The sequence below is a fragment of the Chelonoidis abingdonii genome, chromosome 6 (assembly GCF_003597395.2).
Source record: "Chelonoidis abingdonii isolate Lonesome George chromosome 6, CheloAbing_2.0, whole genome shotgun sequence".
Classification (NCBI taxonomy): Eukaryota; Metazoa; Chordata; order Testudines; family Testudinidae; genus Chelonoidis; species Chelonoidis abingdonii.
In genome coordinates this window covers 118,044,661-118,067,020 of record NC_133774.1, presented here as the reverse complement: position 1 = coordinate 118,067,020, position 22,360 = coordinate 118,044,661, and the positions used below count along the sequence as shown (strand labels likewise).

The following is a 22,360-nucleotide window of genomic DNA, read 5'->3' as shown; positions in this document are numbered from 1 at the left end:
AATCTAAAGGAGATGACTGAATCCTCCCCTTCATTTATGATGTTCAGACTTGGTCTGGATCAGGTGTGGGCAAACTACGGCCCGGGAGCTGCATCTGGCCCTCCAGATGTTTTAATCCGGCCTCCAAGCTCCCACCAGGGAGTGGGGTCCGGGGATTGCCCCGCTCCAACGCCGCAGCCAGGGAGCAGGGTCGGGGACTTGCCCTGCTCTGCATGGCTCCCGAAAGCAGAGGCATGTCCTGTCTCCAGCTTCTACACATAGGGGCAGCCAGGAGGCTCTGTACGCTGCCCCTGAAGCTCCCTTTGGCCAGGAACTGTGGTCAATCCGAGCTGTGGGGGCGGCGACTGTGGACAGGGCAGTGTGCAGAGCCATCTGGCCACACCTCTGTATAGGAGCTGAAGGGGGGACAAGTCACTGCTTCTGGGAGCTGCTTGAAGTAAGTGCTACCCGGCACCTGCACCCTGACCCCCTCCCGCGCCCCAGCCCCCTGTCCCAGCCCTTATCCCCCCCTGCCCTCCGAACCCCTCAGTCCCAGCCCAATGCACCCTCCTGCACCCCCACCCCTCAGCCCCACCCAGAGCCTGCACCCCCAGGTAGGCTCTCACCCCTCCCACTCCTACCCCCCTGCCCCAGCCTGGATCCCCCTCCCACACCTTGAACTCCTCATTTCTGGCTCCACCCCAGAGCCCGGACCCCCAACCAGAGCCCTCAATCCCCTCCTGCATCCCAACCATCAATTTCATGAGCATTCATGGCCCGCCATACAATTTTCATACCCAGATGTGGGCCTCAGGCCAAAAAGTTTGCCCACCCCTGGTCTAGATAAACTAGCAAACAATGAAATTTCTTAGTTTTCATATTCTCGCATGTTTCATATTGATGGATTATAGTAACGCTAAAGACTTTTTTTTTGTTCTGGTCACAAATATCATCTGATTTTATTAACTGTAAAATTTCCCTCAAAACCGTGACAAAGAATACAACAGTAATACATTTTACTCTGTTACAATAACACATGGCATCAGTTTATTGTTTGGAAGATAATTACACCAATAATTAGACTGAATAGTATTTAATCAGCGCTGTTCTATTTAATCTCCTCAATGTCTTTCATGAGGCTATGACTGCCTAATTTATCAGAGACCGAGAAAGGCACTTACCCTACTTGAGTGCTCTAACAGTGCAACAATGTTGGCCTCTATCTGTGCCTTCCGCTCCAGTTCCTGGGTCTTCATCTCTTCAAAAACCTCAAGAAAGTCTACGGAACAAAAAACAAGATAAGGGAGGCTGTTGTTTACATTAACATTTTGGGTTCTCCATTATGACTGTACTTACTCTGAATTCAACAGCAAATATAAAAATACCTCACGTTAATTTTACAAAATTGTATCTTATAACACCTAAGATTTAAATATACTTCAATTTAAATAAAATACTCTTATCAAGTAATTTCATGCTTAATAAATTCTGGGGTCTGAGAAGCTTTGCAGTTTTATTTATTTAATCTGTATTTTACTATTTACCATTTTGTTAAAATTTTAAAGATGAGAACAAGTGAGAAATAATCACATTTTAAAAATAAAATCAATTACAGCTTGCTTATTTAAGACATTTCTTTGCTGAGTTAAGTGGAAGAGATTCCCCCCAGTTTTCCAGTTCCATTTTTTTAGAATGATGTCATATCGATGTATGTTTTTGGCATTTTTGGTATTTGTACAATTGTTCACTCAAGATGTATGCTTCTGGCTAACAGTCTATAAAATTAAAGAGGAACAACAGAAGGGTGGAGACTGAGACAATGCAAATAACTTTAGAGAGTCTCCATTTTACTATTTACTATTCATCTAAAACTATTTCTGCAAACCAAACTCATTAGCTTTATATTCAACATATCACAAGTCTAGCACTTAGACAATGCAGTGAAAGCTCACTAGAAAATCTTTAAGGAGAGACAAATAGAAAAGGCTTTCAGTACTCTAAGTCTCCTCAATTGTCATTTAACTCCCCTACAGGTATTTCAGAACACAGGAGCAAAATTCTTCCTTGCCCACTGCTCAGACCATGTTGTATCCCTCCTCAAGCCCCGTCTGTGCCTCTCTTATGCCTTTCCCATCAAATTTAATTTAATACAGAGATTGAGTCGATCAGATAGACAAAGGAAGCTTGAGGCAGAAGAGAGGAACAAAGAGGGATGCTTTTGTAGCAGAGGGGACCTTTTCCCACTGTGATCCAGACAGGATTTGGAGATAAAGGATAGTGACTGCAGGGGTCAGCTAGACAGACTTCATATTTTGAAGGAGAAGCCGCAAGCTGCAAGAGGGGAACCTGTGACATCCTAGAGGACTCTGAAAAAATCCCAAAGAATGCTCAAGAGAGGTGAGGAAACTGAGGCAGGGAATGGAGTATAGCTGTTTCACTGATTTTTGGGCTGTCTGAAGTAAAGAGTAATTATGTTGGATCCCTTTGCAAAGCCTGCGTTCATTTGCTTGAACTATCACTGGTCCCTGAAGAGGTAAAACATAGCTCAGAACATTTGCAAGTTTGGAGCTCTGCAGAAGTGTGTGCTTAAGCAACAGAGGAATCTTGGGAAGCTGACAGTTTCATGGCTTAGGCAGCTGGAGGAGGGGGCCTCAACCGTCAGAAGGGGGTGTCAGAAAGGGAATCTGAAACCTGCAAGTGTGCCTAGAAACCCAGAGACAGTGCCTGGACTCTGCTCAGACTTATAAGCATGTGTGTCCAGGCATGTTACATATCAGAGAAAAGAAGACTAAAGTATTACTAGATTTAGAGCTACAAATTTGTTTCCAAAGAAGATGTGTAAATGTCATTCAGGATATCAGACAGGAATCGTTTCTGCCCCACAAAATCCTCACAAATATTTTCTCTCCACAATTTTAAAAAGAAAGTTGAAACTTATAAAATATTGAGTTGGTTCAAGGCAGAGGGAATGGAAAAATGGGAATTATGAAAAACTTACCTTTAGAAAGAAACATTTTAAATGGGTTCCTAGAGATCAATACAACACAAAGATGTATACAGTAAACCTTTTCCATACTAATTCTCTAAAGGAACAAAATCCAAGGCATCAATGGCTGTCCATGCACGTATGATATAAATATTTTACAACATTTTGACTCAAGTTGTGGATTTAGAGAATTACTACCCCAAACCTAACAGTGATTCACAAGATGACCACTTTTTCAATCTAACGGACAGTGCTTTCTCCTAAAAGTTAAAGAATCTAATCTGCTGTATTCTACTTTTCCTGTGTACCGCGTACTCTCGCTCTTCTCATTCCAAACGCTCCTTAAACAATTTTTTCTTTTGGCAAAGTCTATATATACCAATCTCACCAACAGTGCCTTCTTTCATGCAAACTAGTTTTCTACACAGCACGTGTCTAAATCTGCTGGTAAGCTCTTGTAAATTCCTGGTTCGGCTTTATAAAGAGCTGTATATATTTATAACACTCTATAAACATTCTAACAATGTGATACCTTTTAAAATATATTTTTGCCCTAAATGTTTTGCACCCTCACTTTGCCTCTGCTGAGGCTTCTATGTCATGAGACCTCATTGGAAAGTCAGAAAGCTTTAGTGATACTCATTTTAGACAAATAAGTAAAAATGTACTGAAGTTGTAGTTTCTTATTCTCAGAACAACTTCAAAGTTTTGCTCCTATTCAGACCACCAGTGGGCACTCCATGACATTTTCATTTAATTTTCATTTTAGCATATTTTTAAAAATTCTTTTTTATTCTAGCTTTTACCTCGTAAAAACGTGTTCCTGAAATCTTAAATGCCAGATGATGAGCCAGGAAAAGTGCTCCAACCATCTGTAAATGTGCAGTATCAGTTACCTTGTGTGAGGCATCTCTGAATCAGGTAACAGGGTCTTAAGACAAGTGGTCAGCAGGTCAACAGTTTTGGGGTTCAAATAAATTGTGCTTTGACAATCTAAAAAGCTTTGTGCTTTGGCAGTCCAGGAGTCTAATCTGTATTAAACAACTTACTGTCCATGCTTTCCTCTCTCTTCTTCAGCTCCTTGTATTTCAAATTTTTCTCCCCTACAAGAGATGTAACATTGATTTAACTCCAAAACATCAATGCTCCGAACTCTACATTGTGTTTTTATAGGTCTTTTTTTATTAACTCAATCCTGTAGCAGGATTAGGTAGGCAAAACTTCAATTATCTAAAACATGAATTCAGCATACTTAAGCACAAAAGGATTGGACTGTATGTTATTTACATGTCTCACCATAATCATTGTCAATCAACAGCATATTATACACATTTCAAAAAAAGGGAATCAGCATAACAATACATCATCAGTGTAATATTCAGGGTTTTTTAAAAATATATATAGTAGGATAGAGGTCACATGCCTCAGAATTTGACAGTGCCCCAAATATTTTTTTAAAATTGTATTAGTTGGCAGATTTTTTTTTAACTAAGGGCCAATACCTTTTAGAATATTAGTCTGTTTCACTTTCTAGTGTTGGAAAAATCACATTTGTGCAATTGGGCCATGTCGACTGACAAACTAAGTCATTCTGCACTTCTTTTTAAGATTTGGGAAGTGATGCCAGTTTCTCCGGCTTTCAGCAGTCAATATTACTTTGGGATGTGCTTTTTGGATATTAATAAGTTAGCAATCTTCAATAAAGTAAGATAAAACAAAAACCCCCACACCATCTATATTGTCACGCATTAGGATGGTCTTAAATAACTAACTCATGGTTCTGCTTCATCCCTAATTTGGCTTTCAACTGCATTAGTCACAGACAAAAAAATGAATATCCAGTAGAAAGCATAGTATATACATTTAGATTTCTACAGTGTAGCAATTTACTGGTGGTGGTTGGGAAAGCTATGTTAAGACAAGATTAAGCTGAGAATTTGAATGCGTAAGTCAGGAAATGTTCCCTTCCTGACAAATTTGTGTACATTAATTAAACTTTATTTTTTTAAAATATTTTAAACACGCTCTAGACTATATAAATGTTTATTCAGAGGGTCAAATTCATTGTGTACACCTCTTATTTAAATCATTTGCATCATATTGTAACTTTCACTGTTTACCTGTGCAGGGGTGCAAGAAAGCACTCCTTGCATTCACTACTCATATTGCAAGTAGCCACACAGAGGGCGGGAAAGCAGCTTTTACGGGGCTGACTTCTCTTGCTCAAGTAGGCTGAGTAAACAAGCAATTAGTGGGGAGCTTTGGCTCCATACTCAGTGTCCCAGCCACAATAGCTGTGCTGGCAATAATTCAAATAAATAATAACAACAACAGCAGAGTTTAGGGCTGGTGCAGATTATTCACCCTGCTGGAGGAAGGGGAAATTGGAGATCAGATTGTGACTCTGAATCACAGTCTAGTTACTAGTCTGCTCTTAAAGTAGTCCAGCTATGCGCTTCCCTTCATTCAGGGCTTGTGGCAAGCCATAATTTAGTCCAATGTGAGCAGGGTTTAGGTAACACAATTCACTTCAGCATGGGAACAAAATGTAAAGAAAATTTGTTTAAAATAATGCTAAGATAAGACCGTTAGAATGTTTTTAACAGTGACAGTAACAGTACATATACCATGATGGCCTTACCTCAAGCCACCTTTGTACCTAAATACTGGGTTACAAGAAGTCTTCAATTAAGGAGTCTCAGAACAGGGGCAGACTCTTACTATATATGCTGCACAATTTCAAGAAGATGGGGCAAGTTCATTATGTTGTGGCAGCCTTAACTTAATAAGTGCCCAGTTTGAAATTCAGTTTTATCACTCATTTCAACATATGTCGGAGCATTTAAAAAGCACAGAAGGAAAGGAAAAGCTGGATATAGATTTAACTGAGCAAGCACATTTTCCCCCAAGTCTTATACATCTACATCCTCTCTGCTTTCTTTTTTATCTACTGCATATAAACAATAAGCACAACCAGTGGCCTCTGAGGGACAGTGATTTTGCTTGAGTTTTCTTGCAGCTGTGGCCTTGTTTCTTGCTGACTCTCCCTTTCATGATACAGGGTAAATTAGCAACATGAAGTCCATTCCACTTACAGAAACTGCATCATTCTACATGGTTACCATATTAAGGCTCACTGTAAGCAATCTAAAAGAGCTTAAAGAATTATAGCACTAGTTTTAAAATGTCCATAGTGTATAAAAGCAGCAAAGAGTCCTGTGGCACCTTATAGACTATGTATTGGAGCATGAGCATGAGCATGAGCTTTCGTGATGCAGTGGGTATTCACAAAAGCTCATGATCCAATAGGTCTGTTAGTCTATAAGATGCCACAGGACTCTTTGCTGCTTTTACAGATCCAGACTAACACGGCTACCCCTCTGATACTTGACATAGTGTATAAATAAGTTTAGCTCAAAGGTTTGAATTATTTTACCAATAACATACTTTAAACTTCATTTGCAGACTACATTCCAGAAATCTGATTTATTAGGAGCTTGTGACTGGTCACTTAAATGTCACTACCAACTTACAAGTCACATATTGTAAGTGGACTTTTTTTTTTTAACCTATACTATTATAAAAAGTAAAAATTTAAAAAATCCTAATTACTTGCTTTGCTACTTGGACAATAAAAATCAATGAAGTTAGTTTTACCATTGTTTATAACAGTCACTTTTACTTTCATTTTTTAGCGGTGACATATTTGGATTTCAAATGCTGCAAAGGAATTGTTAGTTGTATAAAATGAACTGTTTTCACTTGACATTTTCATTTTTTGAAATGTTGCTATTGAACTGAGGCTTTATAAAAAGCTTATTTTACAAAATTTAAATTTGGGGCCAAATACAAGTTAACATAGTCCCAGTTGCACTGATAGCTTGTGTACTGAGCTCCAAGAACAGAAGTACATTGAAAAAATTACATCCTAACCATTAATATTATTATTTGCCCTAATTTCTTCCTATTGTGTTTGAATCAGTTTGCCAAGTGCTCTAATTCACTACTGAGCAATTCTCCCACCCACCTCTGGACAACACTGCTTTACTTTTCAAATCCACTGTTGGTCCCACTAAAAGCCTCTAATAAGAGGCTTTTACAAGAAGGACCTTGGCTTTCAACATTCACACAAGAAATGGGCAGGAGAAGTCAGCAGCAGTCCAGAGCACAATGAGAGAGAATGACTATTTCAGCTACTGTTTCCGAAATTTCTTTTTGTGCTATCCAGCTGCTGTTCCTGTTAGCAATGATTAGAAATTTGGCCCTGATTCACCAAAGAATTTAAGCACATGCATAAATTCATGCGTATTCAGCAAAGCACATATGCATGTGCTTAACTTCAAGTGCTATCAGCCTCTAGTCTACCTTGTAAAAGTCTGGGTGACAAAAGTTTCAAATGAGTATAACTTACAGACAAGGACCAGGTTAAGTACAGATTGTGAGGACAAGTTATGTACTCACTACTTTCCCGGTCAAAAATACAGTGGTCATGCAATGATGTTTTAAACAGACAAAAAGCTGATGAGGGAAAAAATATGGTAAATAAATTTTCAGGGGCAGAGTCTCAGCTGGTGTAAACTGTTGTCGCTCCATGGAGCTATGACAATTTAGAGCAGGTGGGCTCTGTCCCCACAGTGCATGAACAATGTCAGTGCCCAATACACTTCTGATTCAATAGAGATTGTAGGAAACATTATCGGCTATCAGATAAATATATAAGGTAGTCTCATTCAGCATGTAATACTTATCTTCTGCTGACCATTCCGGGTATCAGGGTATCAGCAGTTCTACTAAATGTACTTCATACACTTCTTTCAAACAAAGGCCTTTACAAAACAGATGATGGCAGCAGAGCAAGTGCAATGGGGGACCAGCAAGAAAAGGACTGGTTGCTATGCAGTTGTTGGTAAATTATAAACTAAGAAGCAATTCGCTTCTTACCTTCTACACTCATCCAAGGATACAAAGATAACAGTGTTGGAAACCAAATGAAAAGAAAAATAAAAGTAAAATAGTAAAGCTCTTACTGCTATCTGGAAAAGGGGAATTAATAAATAAATGTTTTCAATAACAAGCTATTTCTCTGGGAAACAACGAAAATGTTACATTTCAGTAATAAGAAACAAAATGTCATCCAAGAGATGGAGAAGAGAAACAGCAAGTATTATGCAATTGTTTGCTAGGCTCAATATCAGTATAATTATTGTCATTTTGAAGAAACTAGAGGTCAGATTGTGTGCTGAGCCTCCTCTCAAGAGGAAAAAATACTCAGGAGAGTTAAAAATATTGTATTTATTTACACATACACACATATTTTAATTTAAAGGTCTCATAGGAAGCAAAATAACTTCTGTTACAGAGACTCCTGCAGTATCATCATAATAATGCAGTTCCCAGTCAAAGTAAGAGCCACCAGAATTAGAACGAGCCTTTATCTGGGCTGAGTTTCCAGAGTGAACAGAATTTTGCCAGGGCTGGTATGGGCATCTCCCCAAACTAAGCTTCCCCAGTTGGACTAAGCTACACAAGCCTTGAAAGACTCCCTGGCTAAATTTAATCTCTCATAAATGGAACAGGCCTCTGACTAAGCCAGATTTCAGTCCTACACTAAGTCTTCCAAAGCTAGAGTAGGACTCTTTCTAAGTCAGGCAAGAAAGACCCTTTTTAAGCTGCAGTGAGCTTAGTAACTCATTAAGCCCACTACCATTAAGCGCCTGCCAATAAGCAATCACTCAGAGATGAACCACCCTACCATAGCTGATTCAGAGATGGACCACTGTTAGCTCAAAGTCAAACTGCCTCCAGTTGCTATGGAACAGGGAATGAGCTACCGTGTAGACTATAAGGGACAGAAAATGTATGATCCAACATACTTTATCAAAGCATTGGTCAATCAAGTTGTTATTCTGCTCCTTGGCCAGGGCTGAAACATCTGACACTTCAAAGGAAGAATTCAGTTCCATTTTCATGTTTCACATTATACATTGTTCATTGCAAGCAATAAACATTACAAAATCCAAAGTAACTGACAATATTTCAGAGATCAAAGACTACAAAAAAATACAGTATTTTGTTTTTCTGGTAATATACGACTTTTACAGTGGTGCCAGTAATAAAGGCTTGTTTTTCCTCAAGAAGCCATGCAGATATGATAGGGGCAACACAGAAACGGACTGGTGCATGAAGTGCTACTTTTATACAGTTATTTAACTGACCAGAACCACACTTCTGGCCTCAAGCCAATTTAAGGAACTCACCATTTTGGATATCTACAAACCGAAGTTTGTGCCCTTCCAGATCAGACCACACAAAAGATAGTTGCAGATGCAAATCAGAGTTTTAGGACACCCCAAATTGCAAACTGCAAACCACATGCAAACTTAAAAGCAACTTCTGTAAATTTGGCTCTTTAGATTCTATTCTGAATTTGGTGCTAGTACCTTGGTGCTCCTCCAGATCCATGTCAAGTCGTCGAACGGCATCATTAAAATGGTTGATTTTTTCTTTTATTTCTGTCAGCCTAATAATAAATGATAAAATCTGCAGCTATTAAATGGTTAGCTTTTAAGAGGCACTATGAAGAGAAGGATCAGAATAAAAATAGTAAACAGAATGTATTACTAATACAAATAATAATGGAATAGTAAGGCTACTGTCATTATAACAAGCATTTGGATGGCACCCCTCACCATGGTCTCTCAATGTACTAAACACATTGTTTCTGCCTCGTTTTGGACTAAAACCCTTTTGTCCTTGTGAAACAAACATAATCACTACAATGATTCAGTTCTTGTTTAGTTTTGTGTTACTATATGGGTCCCTCTGTTGGCTGTTACACAGCTTTACCGAGAGACAAGAAAAGGCATAACAGCAGGAAATAGTGATTTTTATTTAAATAAAATTCTCTGCATGACAATACTAATTAAGAAATGTAAAACACTGTAGACTATAATCCAATGGATTACATAATTACATTACATTCAGAAATTCTTCTGTAAATCTTCAGCTATAATTCTTTATCAATTATCATTTTTCTTAGTTACCAAGAATTCTGTTTAACCAACTTATTAGCCAATCAAATGTTGGTTACTCCATTTAAAAAGAAATCCACAAAATGCCCGTGACTGTGAATATTTAAATAAGATTGTACACCGTAGTTTCTAGGAGATTTAAAGAAAAAAGGATTACTAACCTCTCATAACTGTTGTTCTTTGAGATGTCTTGCACATGTCCTTTCCCTTTCCACTCTTAGTGTGTGCATACCCCATGCAGAGTCGCCAGAAACTTTTTCCCTCAGTGGTACCTGCCGAAATGGCTTGAGCACCCTCTGCTGATGGGCCCAGCTGACCTTGAGCCCCTCGGTTCCTTCCATCCAGAAACTCCAGTGCAGAGTGGTAGAAGGGTGGGTCGTGGAAAGGACATGTGCAACACATCTTGAAGAACAATAATTATGAAAGGTTAGTAACCATTTTTTCTTCTTCATGTGATTGCACATGTGCATTCTGCTGTTAGTGATTCCCAAGCAGTTAAGTAGGCAGACGGATCAGAGTTTATGTATGCACAGACAATATAAAGCGATCAAATTTGGCTTCATCTTTTGAATACTGAGTGATGGTAGAGAAGGGGAGAAGAAAGTGTGTATCAATGACCAGACTGGTGCTATCCAAATGTCCAAGATAGGCATATGCAACAGGAATGTTGTTGAGGATATTTGCAATCTTGCAGAGGGGGCAGTCAGCTTGTCTGGAGGAAAGATGCCTGCCAGATCATAACACGTGCAGACACAAGAAGTTATTCAAGATCAAATTCTCTAAGCGGAGATCGAAAGACCTTTCATTCTGCCCGCTATGGCCATGAACAGTTAAGTGGATTGCCAGAATGGTTTGGTCCTGTCTATGTAGAATGCCAGTGCTTGTCTAATGTGTGTAGCCATTGCTCATTCCTATTTGCATGTGGTTCGCTCTAAAATGCGGGCAAGTAAATTGACTGATATGAAAATTTGAAACTACTTTAGACAAAAACCTCAGATGAGGGCGTAAGTACACCTTATCTTTAAAGAAGACTGTGTATGGTGGTTTGGATGTGAGGGTGTGCAGATTGGAGACGCATGTGGCAGAAGTGATAGCAATTAGGAAGATCAATTTCCAGGAAAGGTGTAGTATAAGCAGCACGTATAACCTGTAGGAAGAGGCTCAAATGGTAGTCTCATAAATTTAGCCAAAACTAAGTTCACTTCCCAAGAGGAAATGGGCTCCCTTAGTTGAGAGTACAATCTTTCCAAGCCTTTAAGGAATCTAATTGTCATGTCATTAGAAAAAAACAGAACAGTTATCCACATGAGGGTGGAAAGCTGATATTGCTGCCAGGTGAACAGAGGAAATTGCTAAGTCTTGCTGTTTCAGGTGCAGGAGACAGGCAAGTATTTGGTGGATGAATGAATGAATCGATGAAACTCTGGTTTGACAAGCCGAGATAGAGAAACACTTCCGTTTTGACAGACAAGTGGCTCTGGTGGAGGGCTTTCTGCTACCTGGTGAACTTGCTGCGAGCAAGCCTGCTCTTTGGGATTTAACCATGGAGCTTTTAAAAAAAGGGTTCACAGGTTTGGGAGAAGCAGCCAACTGTGGTCCTGAGAGACCAAATCTGGCGCAATGGGAGCAAGACTGGAGTTGCCACTGAAAGGTCCAGTAGAGTGGAGAACCAGGGTTGGTGGGGCCATGCTGGAGCTAGTAATATAATCCATGTGTGACTCTGCTTGCTCTTTAGTGGCACTCTGTGTAGGAGTGGGATTGGGGGAAAAGCATAAGAAAGCTTTCGCATACAGGGTAGCAGGAAGGTGTCTGTAATGGAACCTGGACTGTGGCTTTGTAGGGTGCAGAATTGGTGACATTTTCTGCTGTCTGCAAATAGGTCTATTTGGGGAGTCCCCTACTCGTGGAAAGTGCCTCTGGCTACGTCGAGTGAAGAAACCATTCATGACGACTGGAGAAAGACTTGCTCAGGAGATCTTTTGGCTTATTCTACACGCCTGGAAGACACGTGGCCTTGAAGTTGATTGGATGGATTATGCAAAATACCAGTAGGTGAACTGCTTCCTGACATAGGAGGGACGACTGAGCTCCTCCTTATCTGTTCAGGTAAAACACTGCTGCAATGTTGTTCAGAAGGACAAGCAGGTTTCTTCCCCTGATATGAGGTAGAAAAGCCTGACAGGCAAGACGAATTGCCCTGATCTCACTGACATTTATATGAAGAGTGAGCTCTGTCAAGGACCAAAGACTGAGTTCAGAGCTCCAGGTGAGCTCCCCATCCTAGAGCCATCTGAGTCCTGAGACCAGAGTCATTGATGGTTGAGGGCGCAGGAGGCACCCATACAAAAGTTGATAGGATTCAATCACCAATTCAGCAAAATTAGAACCTGTGAAGGTACCATGAGCACAGTGTCCAGATGCAGACGGTTTGGCGAGTACACTGCGGCAGCCATGTTTGAAGGGATCTGAAGTGCAGCCTGGCATGTTGTACTACATATGTGCATCAGACCATGTGCCCTAGGAGTCTCATGCAGTTTTGGACTGTTGTGATTGGATGAATCTTGAGTACTGTCATGAGAGATCAAATAGACTGGATTGTCAACTCTGGCCTAGGTAGACTCCAACAAAGCCCCTATAAACCCTATCCTCTGCAATGGGCAAAGGATAGATTCATCTGCATTGATCAGTAGTCCTAAGGCCTTGAAGGCTGACTGAATAAGATGAATGCTAGACATAACCAGCAGTGCAAGTAGGCCAGTATGCTTCGGTATGCCATATTGGCAAGCTATTTATAGCCGGGACAGCGTACCAGGAAGACACAGAAGCAGGAGGGCTGGGGGTTCCGCTCCTTTCCCCACTGGGAAAGGCAGCAGGGGAAAGAAGCAGAATGCTGACAGCTCCACCGGTGCCGTACCACTCCCAACCTTGTCCCCCAGCTCAGTCTCTGGCAGGGCTGCTGCTGTAGTACAAGGAAGGATGGAGACACAGCTCCATGCCTGGAAGGGCAGGGGGCGGGGCTGGGAGTTCTGTTTCTTTCCCTGCTAGGAGGTGCAGCAGCACCAGAACACTGGCAGCTCCTCCGGTGGCTGTACCACCGGCCCCCAGCCTCGTCCACACCAGCCCTGTCTCCAGCGCATCAGGAGGAGGATAGAGCCGCCTACCCTGGGAAACATGGGATGGATGTGGGGAGGGGACGCGGAGAGCGTGGGAACCCCGGGGGTGGTGGGGGTCACATGGAGGGTCACATGCCTCCCTTAGCTAGTGGGGGCCCCCCCATTCTGGTAAGACATGGATTTTACTTGCTCCACTGGATATAACCTAAGCTTGGGACTGGCCCTTGATTAGCCAGTCATCCAGGTAAGGATAGACCTGCACTTCTAATCTTTTGAGGAATGCTGCTACCACAGCCAGACATTTTGTGAACACCCAAGGAGCTGCAGATAGAAGCACCATGAACTGGTAATATGAGTACTCCACTATGAGTCTGAGGAACTTTCTGTGCCCTTGGTATATCGACACATGAAAGTAGGCATCTCTTAAATCGAGGGTGGCATATCAGTCTCTTGGATCCAGAGAGGGAATAATGGATGCCAAGGTGAGCATGCAAAACATAATCTTCTTGAGATAGTTGTTGAGCTGATGCAGGCCTAAAATAGACCTGAGATCTCCCTTGGCTTTCTGGATTAGAAAATAACGGTAGTAGAAATCTTTTCTTCTTAAATTCTGTGAAACTTCCTTTATGGCTCCTACCTGAAGAAGAGATTGAACCTCCTGGACCAGAAGTTCTTTGTGAGAGGGGTCCCTGCAGAGGGATGGAGAGTGAAGGTGGGAAGGAAATACATTGGAAGGTATATCCCACCTCTACAGTGCTCAACAGCCACAGGTCATAGTGCTATAAGATGGGCAAGGTAGTTTGCAAACACATGAAAAATTTGGTCTGGCATCCTGGAACTGTCCTCGAGCTTCCCATCAAAATGCCTGCTTAGAACTCCCTGGATGTCTAGGTGAGGCAGGCACTGAAGTGGAGGTAGAAAGAGGAGGTGGTCTACACCTATAGCCTCTAGTCTTTGTTCTCCACAGCTCCTGTTGGACAGCTGATGCAGAATATTGGAGGGGCTACTGAGGTATGAAGTGCTTCCTGAAAAGGGCTAGAGTGTACAATCCCAGGGACTTAAATGTTGCCCCCAAGTCTTCTAACCCACGAGCTTAGTGTGTCTGCTCCTAAAAGTGCAAGAATCCTTCAAAGGGCAGTTCCTGAACAATCTGTTAGACCTTCTGCGGGAGCCCAGAGGACTACAATCAGGAGCTCCTACGCATGTTTGCAGCTGCCAGGGACCCCCTGACCCTGTTGATGCCAGTATCGCCGGCACTACAAGAGTCGATGCTGTTGGTGCCAGCAGACATGGTGCCATCTTCCGTGGTACCAAAGCAGAGAATCCTACAAGTCCACTCAGTCTTGCTTCTTGTTCAGCCAATCACTAAGACAGACAAGTGTGTTTACATTTGCAAGTGATAATGCTGCCCACTTCTTATTTACAAGATCACCTGAAAGTGAGAACAGACATTCACATGGCACTTTAGTAGCCGGCATTGCAAGGTATTTACATGCCAGATATGCTAAACATTCATATGCCCCTTCATGCTTCGGCCACCATTCCAGAGGACATGCTTCCATGCTGATGACGCTTCTTAAAAAAATAATGCGCTAATTAAATTTGTGACCGAACTCCTTGGGGGAGAACACTATGTCCCCTGCTGTTTCACCTGCATTCTGCCATATATTTCATGTTATAACAGTCTGGGATGAGACTGCTGATAACCCAGCACATGTTAAGCACTGGAATAAATTGCCTAGGGAGGTTGTGGAATCTCCATCATTGGGGATTTTTAAGAGCAGGTTGGACAAACACCTGTCAGAGATGGTCTAGATAATACTCAGTCCTGCCTTGAGTGCAGGGGACTGGACTAGATGACCTCTCGAGGTCCCTTCCAGTTCTATGATTCTATGTTATTCATTTTAAGAATACTTTCACTGCAGATTTCACAAAACGCAAAGAAGGTACCAATGTGAGATTTCTAAAGATAGCTACAGCATTCAACCCAAGGTTTAAGAATCTGAAGTGCCTTCCAAAATCTGAGAGGGATGAGGTGTGGAGCATGCTTTCAGAAGTCTTACAAGAGCAACACTCTGATGCGGACGCTACAGAACCCGAACCACCAAAAAAGAAAATCAACCGTCTGCTGGTAGCATCTGACTCAGATAATGAAAATGAATATGCGTCGGTCCACACTGCTTTGGATTGTTATCGAGCAGAACCCATCATCAGCATGGACACATGTCCCCTGAAATAGTGGATAAGGCATGAAGGGACATATGAATCTTTAGCACATCTGGCAAGTAAATATCTTGCGATACCACTATAGCAGTGCCATGTGAATGCCTGTTCTCACTTTCAGGTGACATTGTAAGCAAGAAGTGGGCAGCATTAACTCCTGCAAATGCAAACAAACTTGTTTGTCTGAGCAATTGGCTGAACAAGAAGTAGGACTTGTAGGCTCTAAAATTTTAGATTGTTTTATTTTTGAGTGCAGGTTTTTTTGTATGTAATTCTACACTTGTAAGTTCAACTTTCATGATAAAGAGATTGCACTACAGTACTTGTATTAGGTGAATTGAAAAATACTATTTCTTTTGGTTTTTTACAGTGCAAATACTTGTAATCAAAAATAAATACAAAGTAAGCACTGTACACTTGGTATTCTGTGTTGTAATTGAAATCAGTATATTTGAAAAATGTAGAAAACAGCCAAAAATAGTTAAATAAATGGTATTCTATTATTGTTTAACTATGCGATTAATCGCACTATTAATCACGATTGATTTTTTTAATCGTTTGACAGCCCTACTTTAAACAGTTTACCTACTGGGTAAATATGGATTAGACAATATTTAACTTGTGTTTTAGGGCTTAATTGTATCAATAAATATTTGTATTCAAACAAGTTATGATATTAGTTTTAAATTATGGAAGCAAGCATATAAATTATTATTTTATATCTCATGGACCTTTGATTTATACAGCACATATCAACACAGCAGCAAACCAGTCAAATATTTTAAACTTTTTAAAAATAATTTTAAACAATTTTTAAAAAGATCTCCAGGTTGAGACTGCTAGCTAAATTTAAACTCAGAGACGTTTTTTAAAAACAGCTGAGTTTCTAAAGTGAACACCAAGAGATCCTCAAATACAGTAGCTTTAGTGAGTATAAGCATAATACGCATAGAATGCTTTAGCAACTTAATTTACTTAAATTTTGCTGTAGATTATTAATAATAACAGCTACAAGCAACACATCTATAATTTATAAATATTAACTTAATTCTCACGGCAGGATAACAAACAGGATAAATGACTTGCTCAACTTCACAGAGGAAGTTTGTGTGAGAATGAAAAGTAACACTTGGCTCCTAATCTTATGCTCAGACACTTCTCTTATAATGTGCGGACCCACTGGCAGGAGCGGGGCTTATAAGAGCAATATAACATAAGTACTCACTGTCTTTCCATACTTGCTATTTCCTGGTTATCTTCTTTAACCTATAAAAAATGAATAACAAACGTTTCAACACAGGGAATAAATTCAAAGACAAAAAACAGAGAAACAATCTAAAAGATGCACAAAACCAAATGATTCACTCAGTTATGTTAGGAATGAAGGCTCAGCCTGCCAAAGATCTGCTTGGAAATCATTTTTCTACAATGGCTGCTCTGCTGAATTATCAGTTAGTGGTGTCATCATTTCAGCTACCTCCCAGTGCTTCTCTTCTTTCCCAATACGTATTTTAAACTTTAATGCTCTGCAACACTTACTCGCATGAATACTTCTTATGCATGCAAACAGCTTCATTTAAATTAATCAGACTATTTATGTTAGTAGGAATTACTCAGATCGGAAAAGGTTGCAAGACCGGGTCCTTAATGAATAAGACAATTCATCTTTCCCAAACTTTTTAGTCTTGAGTTAGAAAGATATTAAAGAAAATGAATTCAATTTCCCCGCCCCTGAGTGCTCCCTTTCCATTCAGACCTGCCCTCTAAACTGGTGTGAAAGAGACTAGAACAGGAGCTGCCTCTGACAGGTTTACATTAGCTGAGAGTTCCACCCCACCAGATAATTCTTAATCCAAGTTCCAGACCCTTTGTGTTGCTCAAAGAGCAAAAAGGGCCAGAATCAAGGCAGAGAATCCAGCCCAGTATTTTAACATTTTCATTCTTTAAAAAACACTGAATTAAAAAAGCCTTCTAAACAAAAGATGTAATAAAATCATTTTGTTTTCCTGCCTGTTTCAGTAATCTCTCTCTTTCTTCCTGTGGAGATCCCATACTCTTGTCCTCAGCAATCATTTGATCCCGATGTTCCTCGAGCCCATGAAGTTTTTCATACAGCAGCACTGCCTCTTGTTTTACCTGGGAATGTGCTATTTCCTGAGTACAACAAACAAACACACACAGAGACACTTACTGGTTAGACACATTTCCAGTAGGTAAGAAAATGTTGCAGTGCGTGTATTTTTATTTAGCAAAGTTCACACAGTTTATAAAACAAGTTTATTTGGCAACTGTAAAGTGAAGTCTGTATAAAGGACCACCCATATAATCTAGCTGTGTAGGATCTTGCCCTTAAGCACAGTTTCTGAGCATCTCAGTGCTATCTGGGTTCTTTATTAGGCTATGTCTTGCTATGAGGGTCTACCCTAATGGAGCTCGAAATTTACCAAGTACATTTCTGCTCCTTCTTTGCTGGAAGATAATCTCTGTTAAGGAACCTTTATGGGGGAAGGGGCAGAAATGCCTTGCAAAATCAAGACATTTTCACTATAATATCAAGCCACATGCACACATCAAAAGATCTAATATTTGAAGGGGTTGTCAAAATATCTGTGCCACTGACCTGTGAAAGTAAGACAAGAGGAAATTACTTCACTGTAACTGTTGTTTTTTGAGGATATATACTACATCATATCCACACTTTTGGGTGCATGTTCCTCTGTGAGACCAATGCAGGCAATCTTCAACTTCAGTGGATTAAACCTATTGGTTTGTGTATGTGTAGCACAACTTCTTTTATGGAATTTAGGCTAGTTCTTTCAAAGTGGATGGTAATGTCACTCATGGACATATTAAAGAGGACTGAGCCATAAGGAGAAATTGCAAACCTCTCAGCTATCTGGGGAGAAGAGTTTGTGAGTGATCTGATGTATATATTCAGAGAAAAATTAAAAGAAATTCTCTGATGTCTAATGTCACAAAAGAATACATCTGACACTGTTAAGGGTAACTGAAAAATAGAGTTTAGAAAAGAAACTTCACCATAACTATATGAGTTTGCTATCCTGAATGCTAGAGTGTCTAGTGGTAAAATATGTTCTGTTTTCTTTCTGAGGAGCAAATCGAAGGCAGTGGAAAACATGGAGGAAAGCCACAGGCCTACTACACACTTAAGTGACAGCACAGTATATATTCACCATGGGAAAAATGTAGCTCATGCTAGAGAGTACAAGCACGCCCCTACATGCTACGTAAGTGTTATGCTGCCTCTGCAAGGATTGGAGTGGGACAAATTACCATGCATGATGACCTTCAGCGGAGCACCAATACTAGATCAAAACAAATGACTGTGGAGGGGACCACTGATTTGGGCTCATATGTTGGGGTTTGGAAGGACTGCATCTGATGTTCCAGCACATAGGCTAGAAAAGTGGCAACAGGACGACAGCGTTACAGCCCTGATCTTGCTTGTTGATGGAATTCTAGTCTCCCGGATGTTTGTTTGGATCCACATGAAAAAATAATTACTCTATAAGCATAAAAAGAGAGTGACTTTCTTAATACTTTCAGAAATGCTAGTTTACATCTATGATATAATCACTGAGCTATATTTCACATGTATGATATACTAGCTGTGAAATATATTTATTGGATTACCTGACTCTTAGCAAAAAAAAGTTATAAATCATAATTGGTGGGGTTTTGGTTTTGATAAAAATAAAATTATGCAAATTGATGGCCTGAGTCCGCAGCACTAAAATAGATGCAAGCTTTGCCCTTATCTTCAATGGGTGCAGGATCAAGCTGTTAAAGAGTTACAGACAAAAATATACTGTGATTATTTTGTTGATGTAGGATATTTTTGTTTGCATTTACAAATATAAATAGATCGGTTATTTATCTTCATACATACAGCTCCTAGAGTGTCTTCCTTTATATTTAGTCCATCCAGCTCCTGCTGTTGAGCATCTAATTCCTAAAGAAAACAAGCATGAACAGGTTAGGTAACAATTACCACTGGGAGGAGAATTTACTCCCCTATTCTACATATTTTATACCTGCAAATGCTGTAGAACATTTAGTTGTTTGTTAGGTATATACGTGAATAGGTTAAGACACCTTCCTCTAAACAGCTCCAGGCAGAGCTTCACTGACTTTCCAGTACTGGAGTCTTTGTGAATAAGTGTCATATCATTGTTACTTGTATTTTGGCTACACTTATTAACCATTGTCCGCTTTCATCAATTTTTTTTGAAGGGAAAGTGTCCATTGAAAAAATAATACATATTTTAAAAATATCCTCATCTCTTTTGTTAAACTTTAGCTAACTGAAACTGAAAGAATTTTAAAAATCTAAGTTTAATTTTTGCAGTCATTTTCATTTATGTAAATATCAGGCATTTATTGTAGTGGATAAGGAATTAGAAATCTTGGGTTTTGCTCTCAGCTCTATTACTGACTTGCAATGTGATCTTGGGCAGGTCATTTAGGTCTGGATCCTGCATAGTTTATAATTGTTCTTAATTTTAACTCATGTGCTTAAAGTTAAGCATCTAACTGTTTGCAGGATCAGAGCCTTAACCTCTACACCTTTATTTCTCCCACCTGTAAAATGAGATTAATGATGGATGAGAATGACTATGATTTATCCTTTGTAAACCACGTTAATATCTACAGGTGGAAAGTGCTAAGTATTACTTTGTTTCTAGTCAATTTCATTTTCTGATTGTCATGCACTAGCACAAAGTTCAAATGTTGGGGATAATGCTACCTGAAAGTTTCCTTTTAAATTAATCAGATCTTAAATTCTTCAGTATTCCAAACTATATAGTGGAAATCATGGAGCTAATTTCACATACAGTCTTAAACAAACAATATGACAAAACCCACCTGCAACAGTTTTTCATTTGTAGCCTTCATCTCCATGTATTTAGCTTGATTTTCCTGAGACATATTTTTTATTATGTCATCAGCTACTTGTTTTTCACGCTCAATATCTTCTTCCACTGCTTGAATTAACTTTTCTTTGCTGTAATAATAGAGGAAAGTAAGAATATTTTTGTAACTTGTTCTAGGTACTACTTATACTTTTTATTTATAAAACAAAGATGTTCACTCCATGCTTTGTACCCCCTGAAACAATCTAATTTCACACAAAAAATATACTACTAACTTCTTTCCCCAGAATAAAATAAATATGTTCCAGCCGATAAAAATAAGTGCATCATTACTGTAGATTTTTTGCTTGAAATACAGTATATATGATACACATTGTATAACACTGGACTTGATTCTTCTGTCCTTACACAAGTTTAACTCACTGAAACCAATGTGAATTTTGAACACAAAACAACTTTAGGATCAAACCTGTTATAAAGTAATTTTTTGAATGTTAACATATCATACAACATTCCCCCTAAATAAAGAGGGATTATATGACAGATTTAAGCTACTACTAGAGATAGTTGCTTCAGTTATATCACCATTATATACAAATTAGCAAACTAAAAGATGAGGCTTGCAAACCATGAATTTTCATTGAAAAATATGCACATCTGTAAAGATCTGAAGATTTTACTTATTTGATGACTAAATTCCACTTACAAAATAAACCTCTTCTCTAAGTTTCTTTAATTGACCACAACTCATCCTTTGTGTAAGCAATATTTTAACTTGATTTCTCCTATGTAATCAGAAATTATGAGGCCTAAACATATCATTACCAGACTTCCTTATTGGCTGTAGATCCAAATAAACCTAAGTGATCATAAGAAATTGCTTAACCTAGTCAATCTTTTGCTAAGGAAGTTCTAGTCTTTTATTTATTTATTTTTAGCTACCTGCCCATTCACTGAGTACAAAGGTTGAAAATAAAGTAAAGCGCTGTTGCAACACATCACTTCTTTTTATTGCCCAGGAAACACACAACTATACATATGCTCTCTCAGAAAAAAACAGAAAGAAGGTAAGATACTTTATAGAATTTTTTTACTGAACCAACTTTATATCTTAAGTGTGTGGGAAAATACTTTGTTTATATAATTTGGCTGTCAGACTGGAAATAGCTCATACATTACAGATGTTTTGGGTTCCTCAATCAATACGAACCCTTCACAAGCCAAGGTACTGCATTATGCTTTGTTAGAAGATTTAAAAACAACCTTAGTCTTTTGGAAAGGAAAGATTTTCTGATTTTACAAACTACATTTCTTCCCAATTTATTCTTGTAAACTGCATATTTTGTTTTTAACTAATATAGGAAGTGTAAAGGAACACATCCCTATGAAATGAAAAATCCTAAAAAGCCATTTATAAAACATTTTCAAAGAAAGCACCTATGGGCTCAGATCATAGGAGAATGTCAAGATATTAATTATGTGCTACAGCCTGAGTTTATTGCAAAAAGATTAATTTAAAAAAAATCTATTTTCCAATAGATCATCCTTCAAATAGTATATGTTGAATTTTTTTAATAATCCTTTATCTTTTTCTGCTCTTATGTTGATGTTTATATGGGTCTTTTCATTGCAAAAGAAACTGACTGACTATAAAAGGAAATGGATTTATTGAGTTTACAGTGTCCCTTTAATTCAGATGTACTGAACAACTTCAATGATTTTCACCATTTAGCAACTTGCAAAGATTTGTTCCCCCTTTTCAAATTGCAATAATATTCTGAGTCAGGATTGCTTTAATAGCCTGCCCTCCCTAGGTGTCGGGATAAACCCACAAATCTCAGGTATGCTGCAGTGATGGATGACAGGGAATGGATCACTGGATGCTTACCTGTTCTGTTCAGTCCCTCTGAAGCACCTGGCATTGGCCACTGTTGGAAGACAGGATACTGGGCTAGACGGCCCTTTAGTCTGACCTAGTATGCCATTCTTATATTCTTATGATAACTGAAAGTTTCTATACAGCAGTGATTCTCAACCAGGAGGTCCGGGGCCTCCTGTGGGGCTGTGAGCAGGTTTTAGGAGATCCAGCAAGTATAACCAACGTTAGACTCATTAGGGCAGAAAGCCAAAGCC

General features: G+C 39.4%; 1 protein-coding gene across 2 annotated transcripts in view; it reads right to left on the bottom strand.

Moving 5' to 3' along the window:
• IFT74 (intraflagellar transport 74) overlaps positions 1-22,360 on the bottom strand; it is a 57,999-nt gene that overhangs the window by 15,003 nt on the left and 20,636 nt on the right. For both annotated transcript variants that reach the window (XM_032783901.2, XM_032783902.2), the window contains exons 8-14: positions 20,220-20,358; positions 19,243-19,305; positions 17,343-17,486; positions 16,558-16,598; positions 9,406-9,485; positions 4,015-4,068; positions 1,161-1,258 (exon numbers count right to left, since the gene is read on the bottom strand). In XM_032783901.2, coding sequence (XP_032639792.1) covers positions 1,161-1,258; positions 4,015-4,068; positions 9,406-9,485; positions 16,558-16,598; positions 17,343-17,486; positions 19,243-19,305; positions 20,220-20,358 — 619 coding nt within the window. The remainder of the gene's footprint in view (positions 1-1,160; positions 1,259-4,014; positions 4,069-9,405; positions 9,486-16,557; positions 16,599-17,342; positions 17,487-19,242; positions 19,306-20,219; positions 20,359-22,360) is intronic.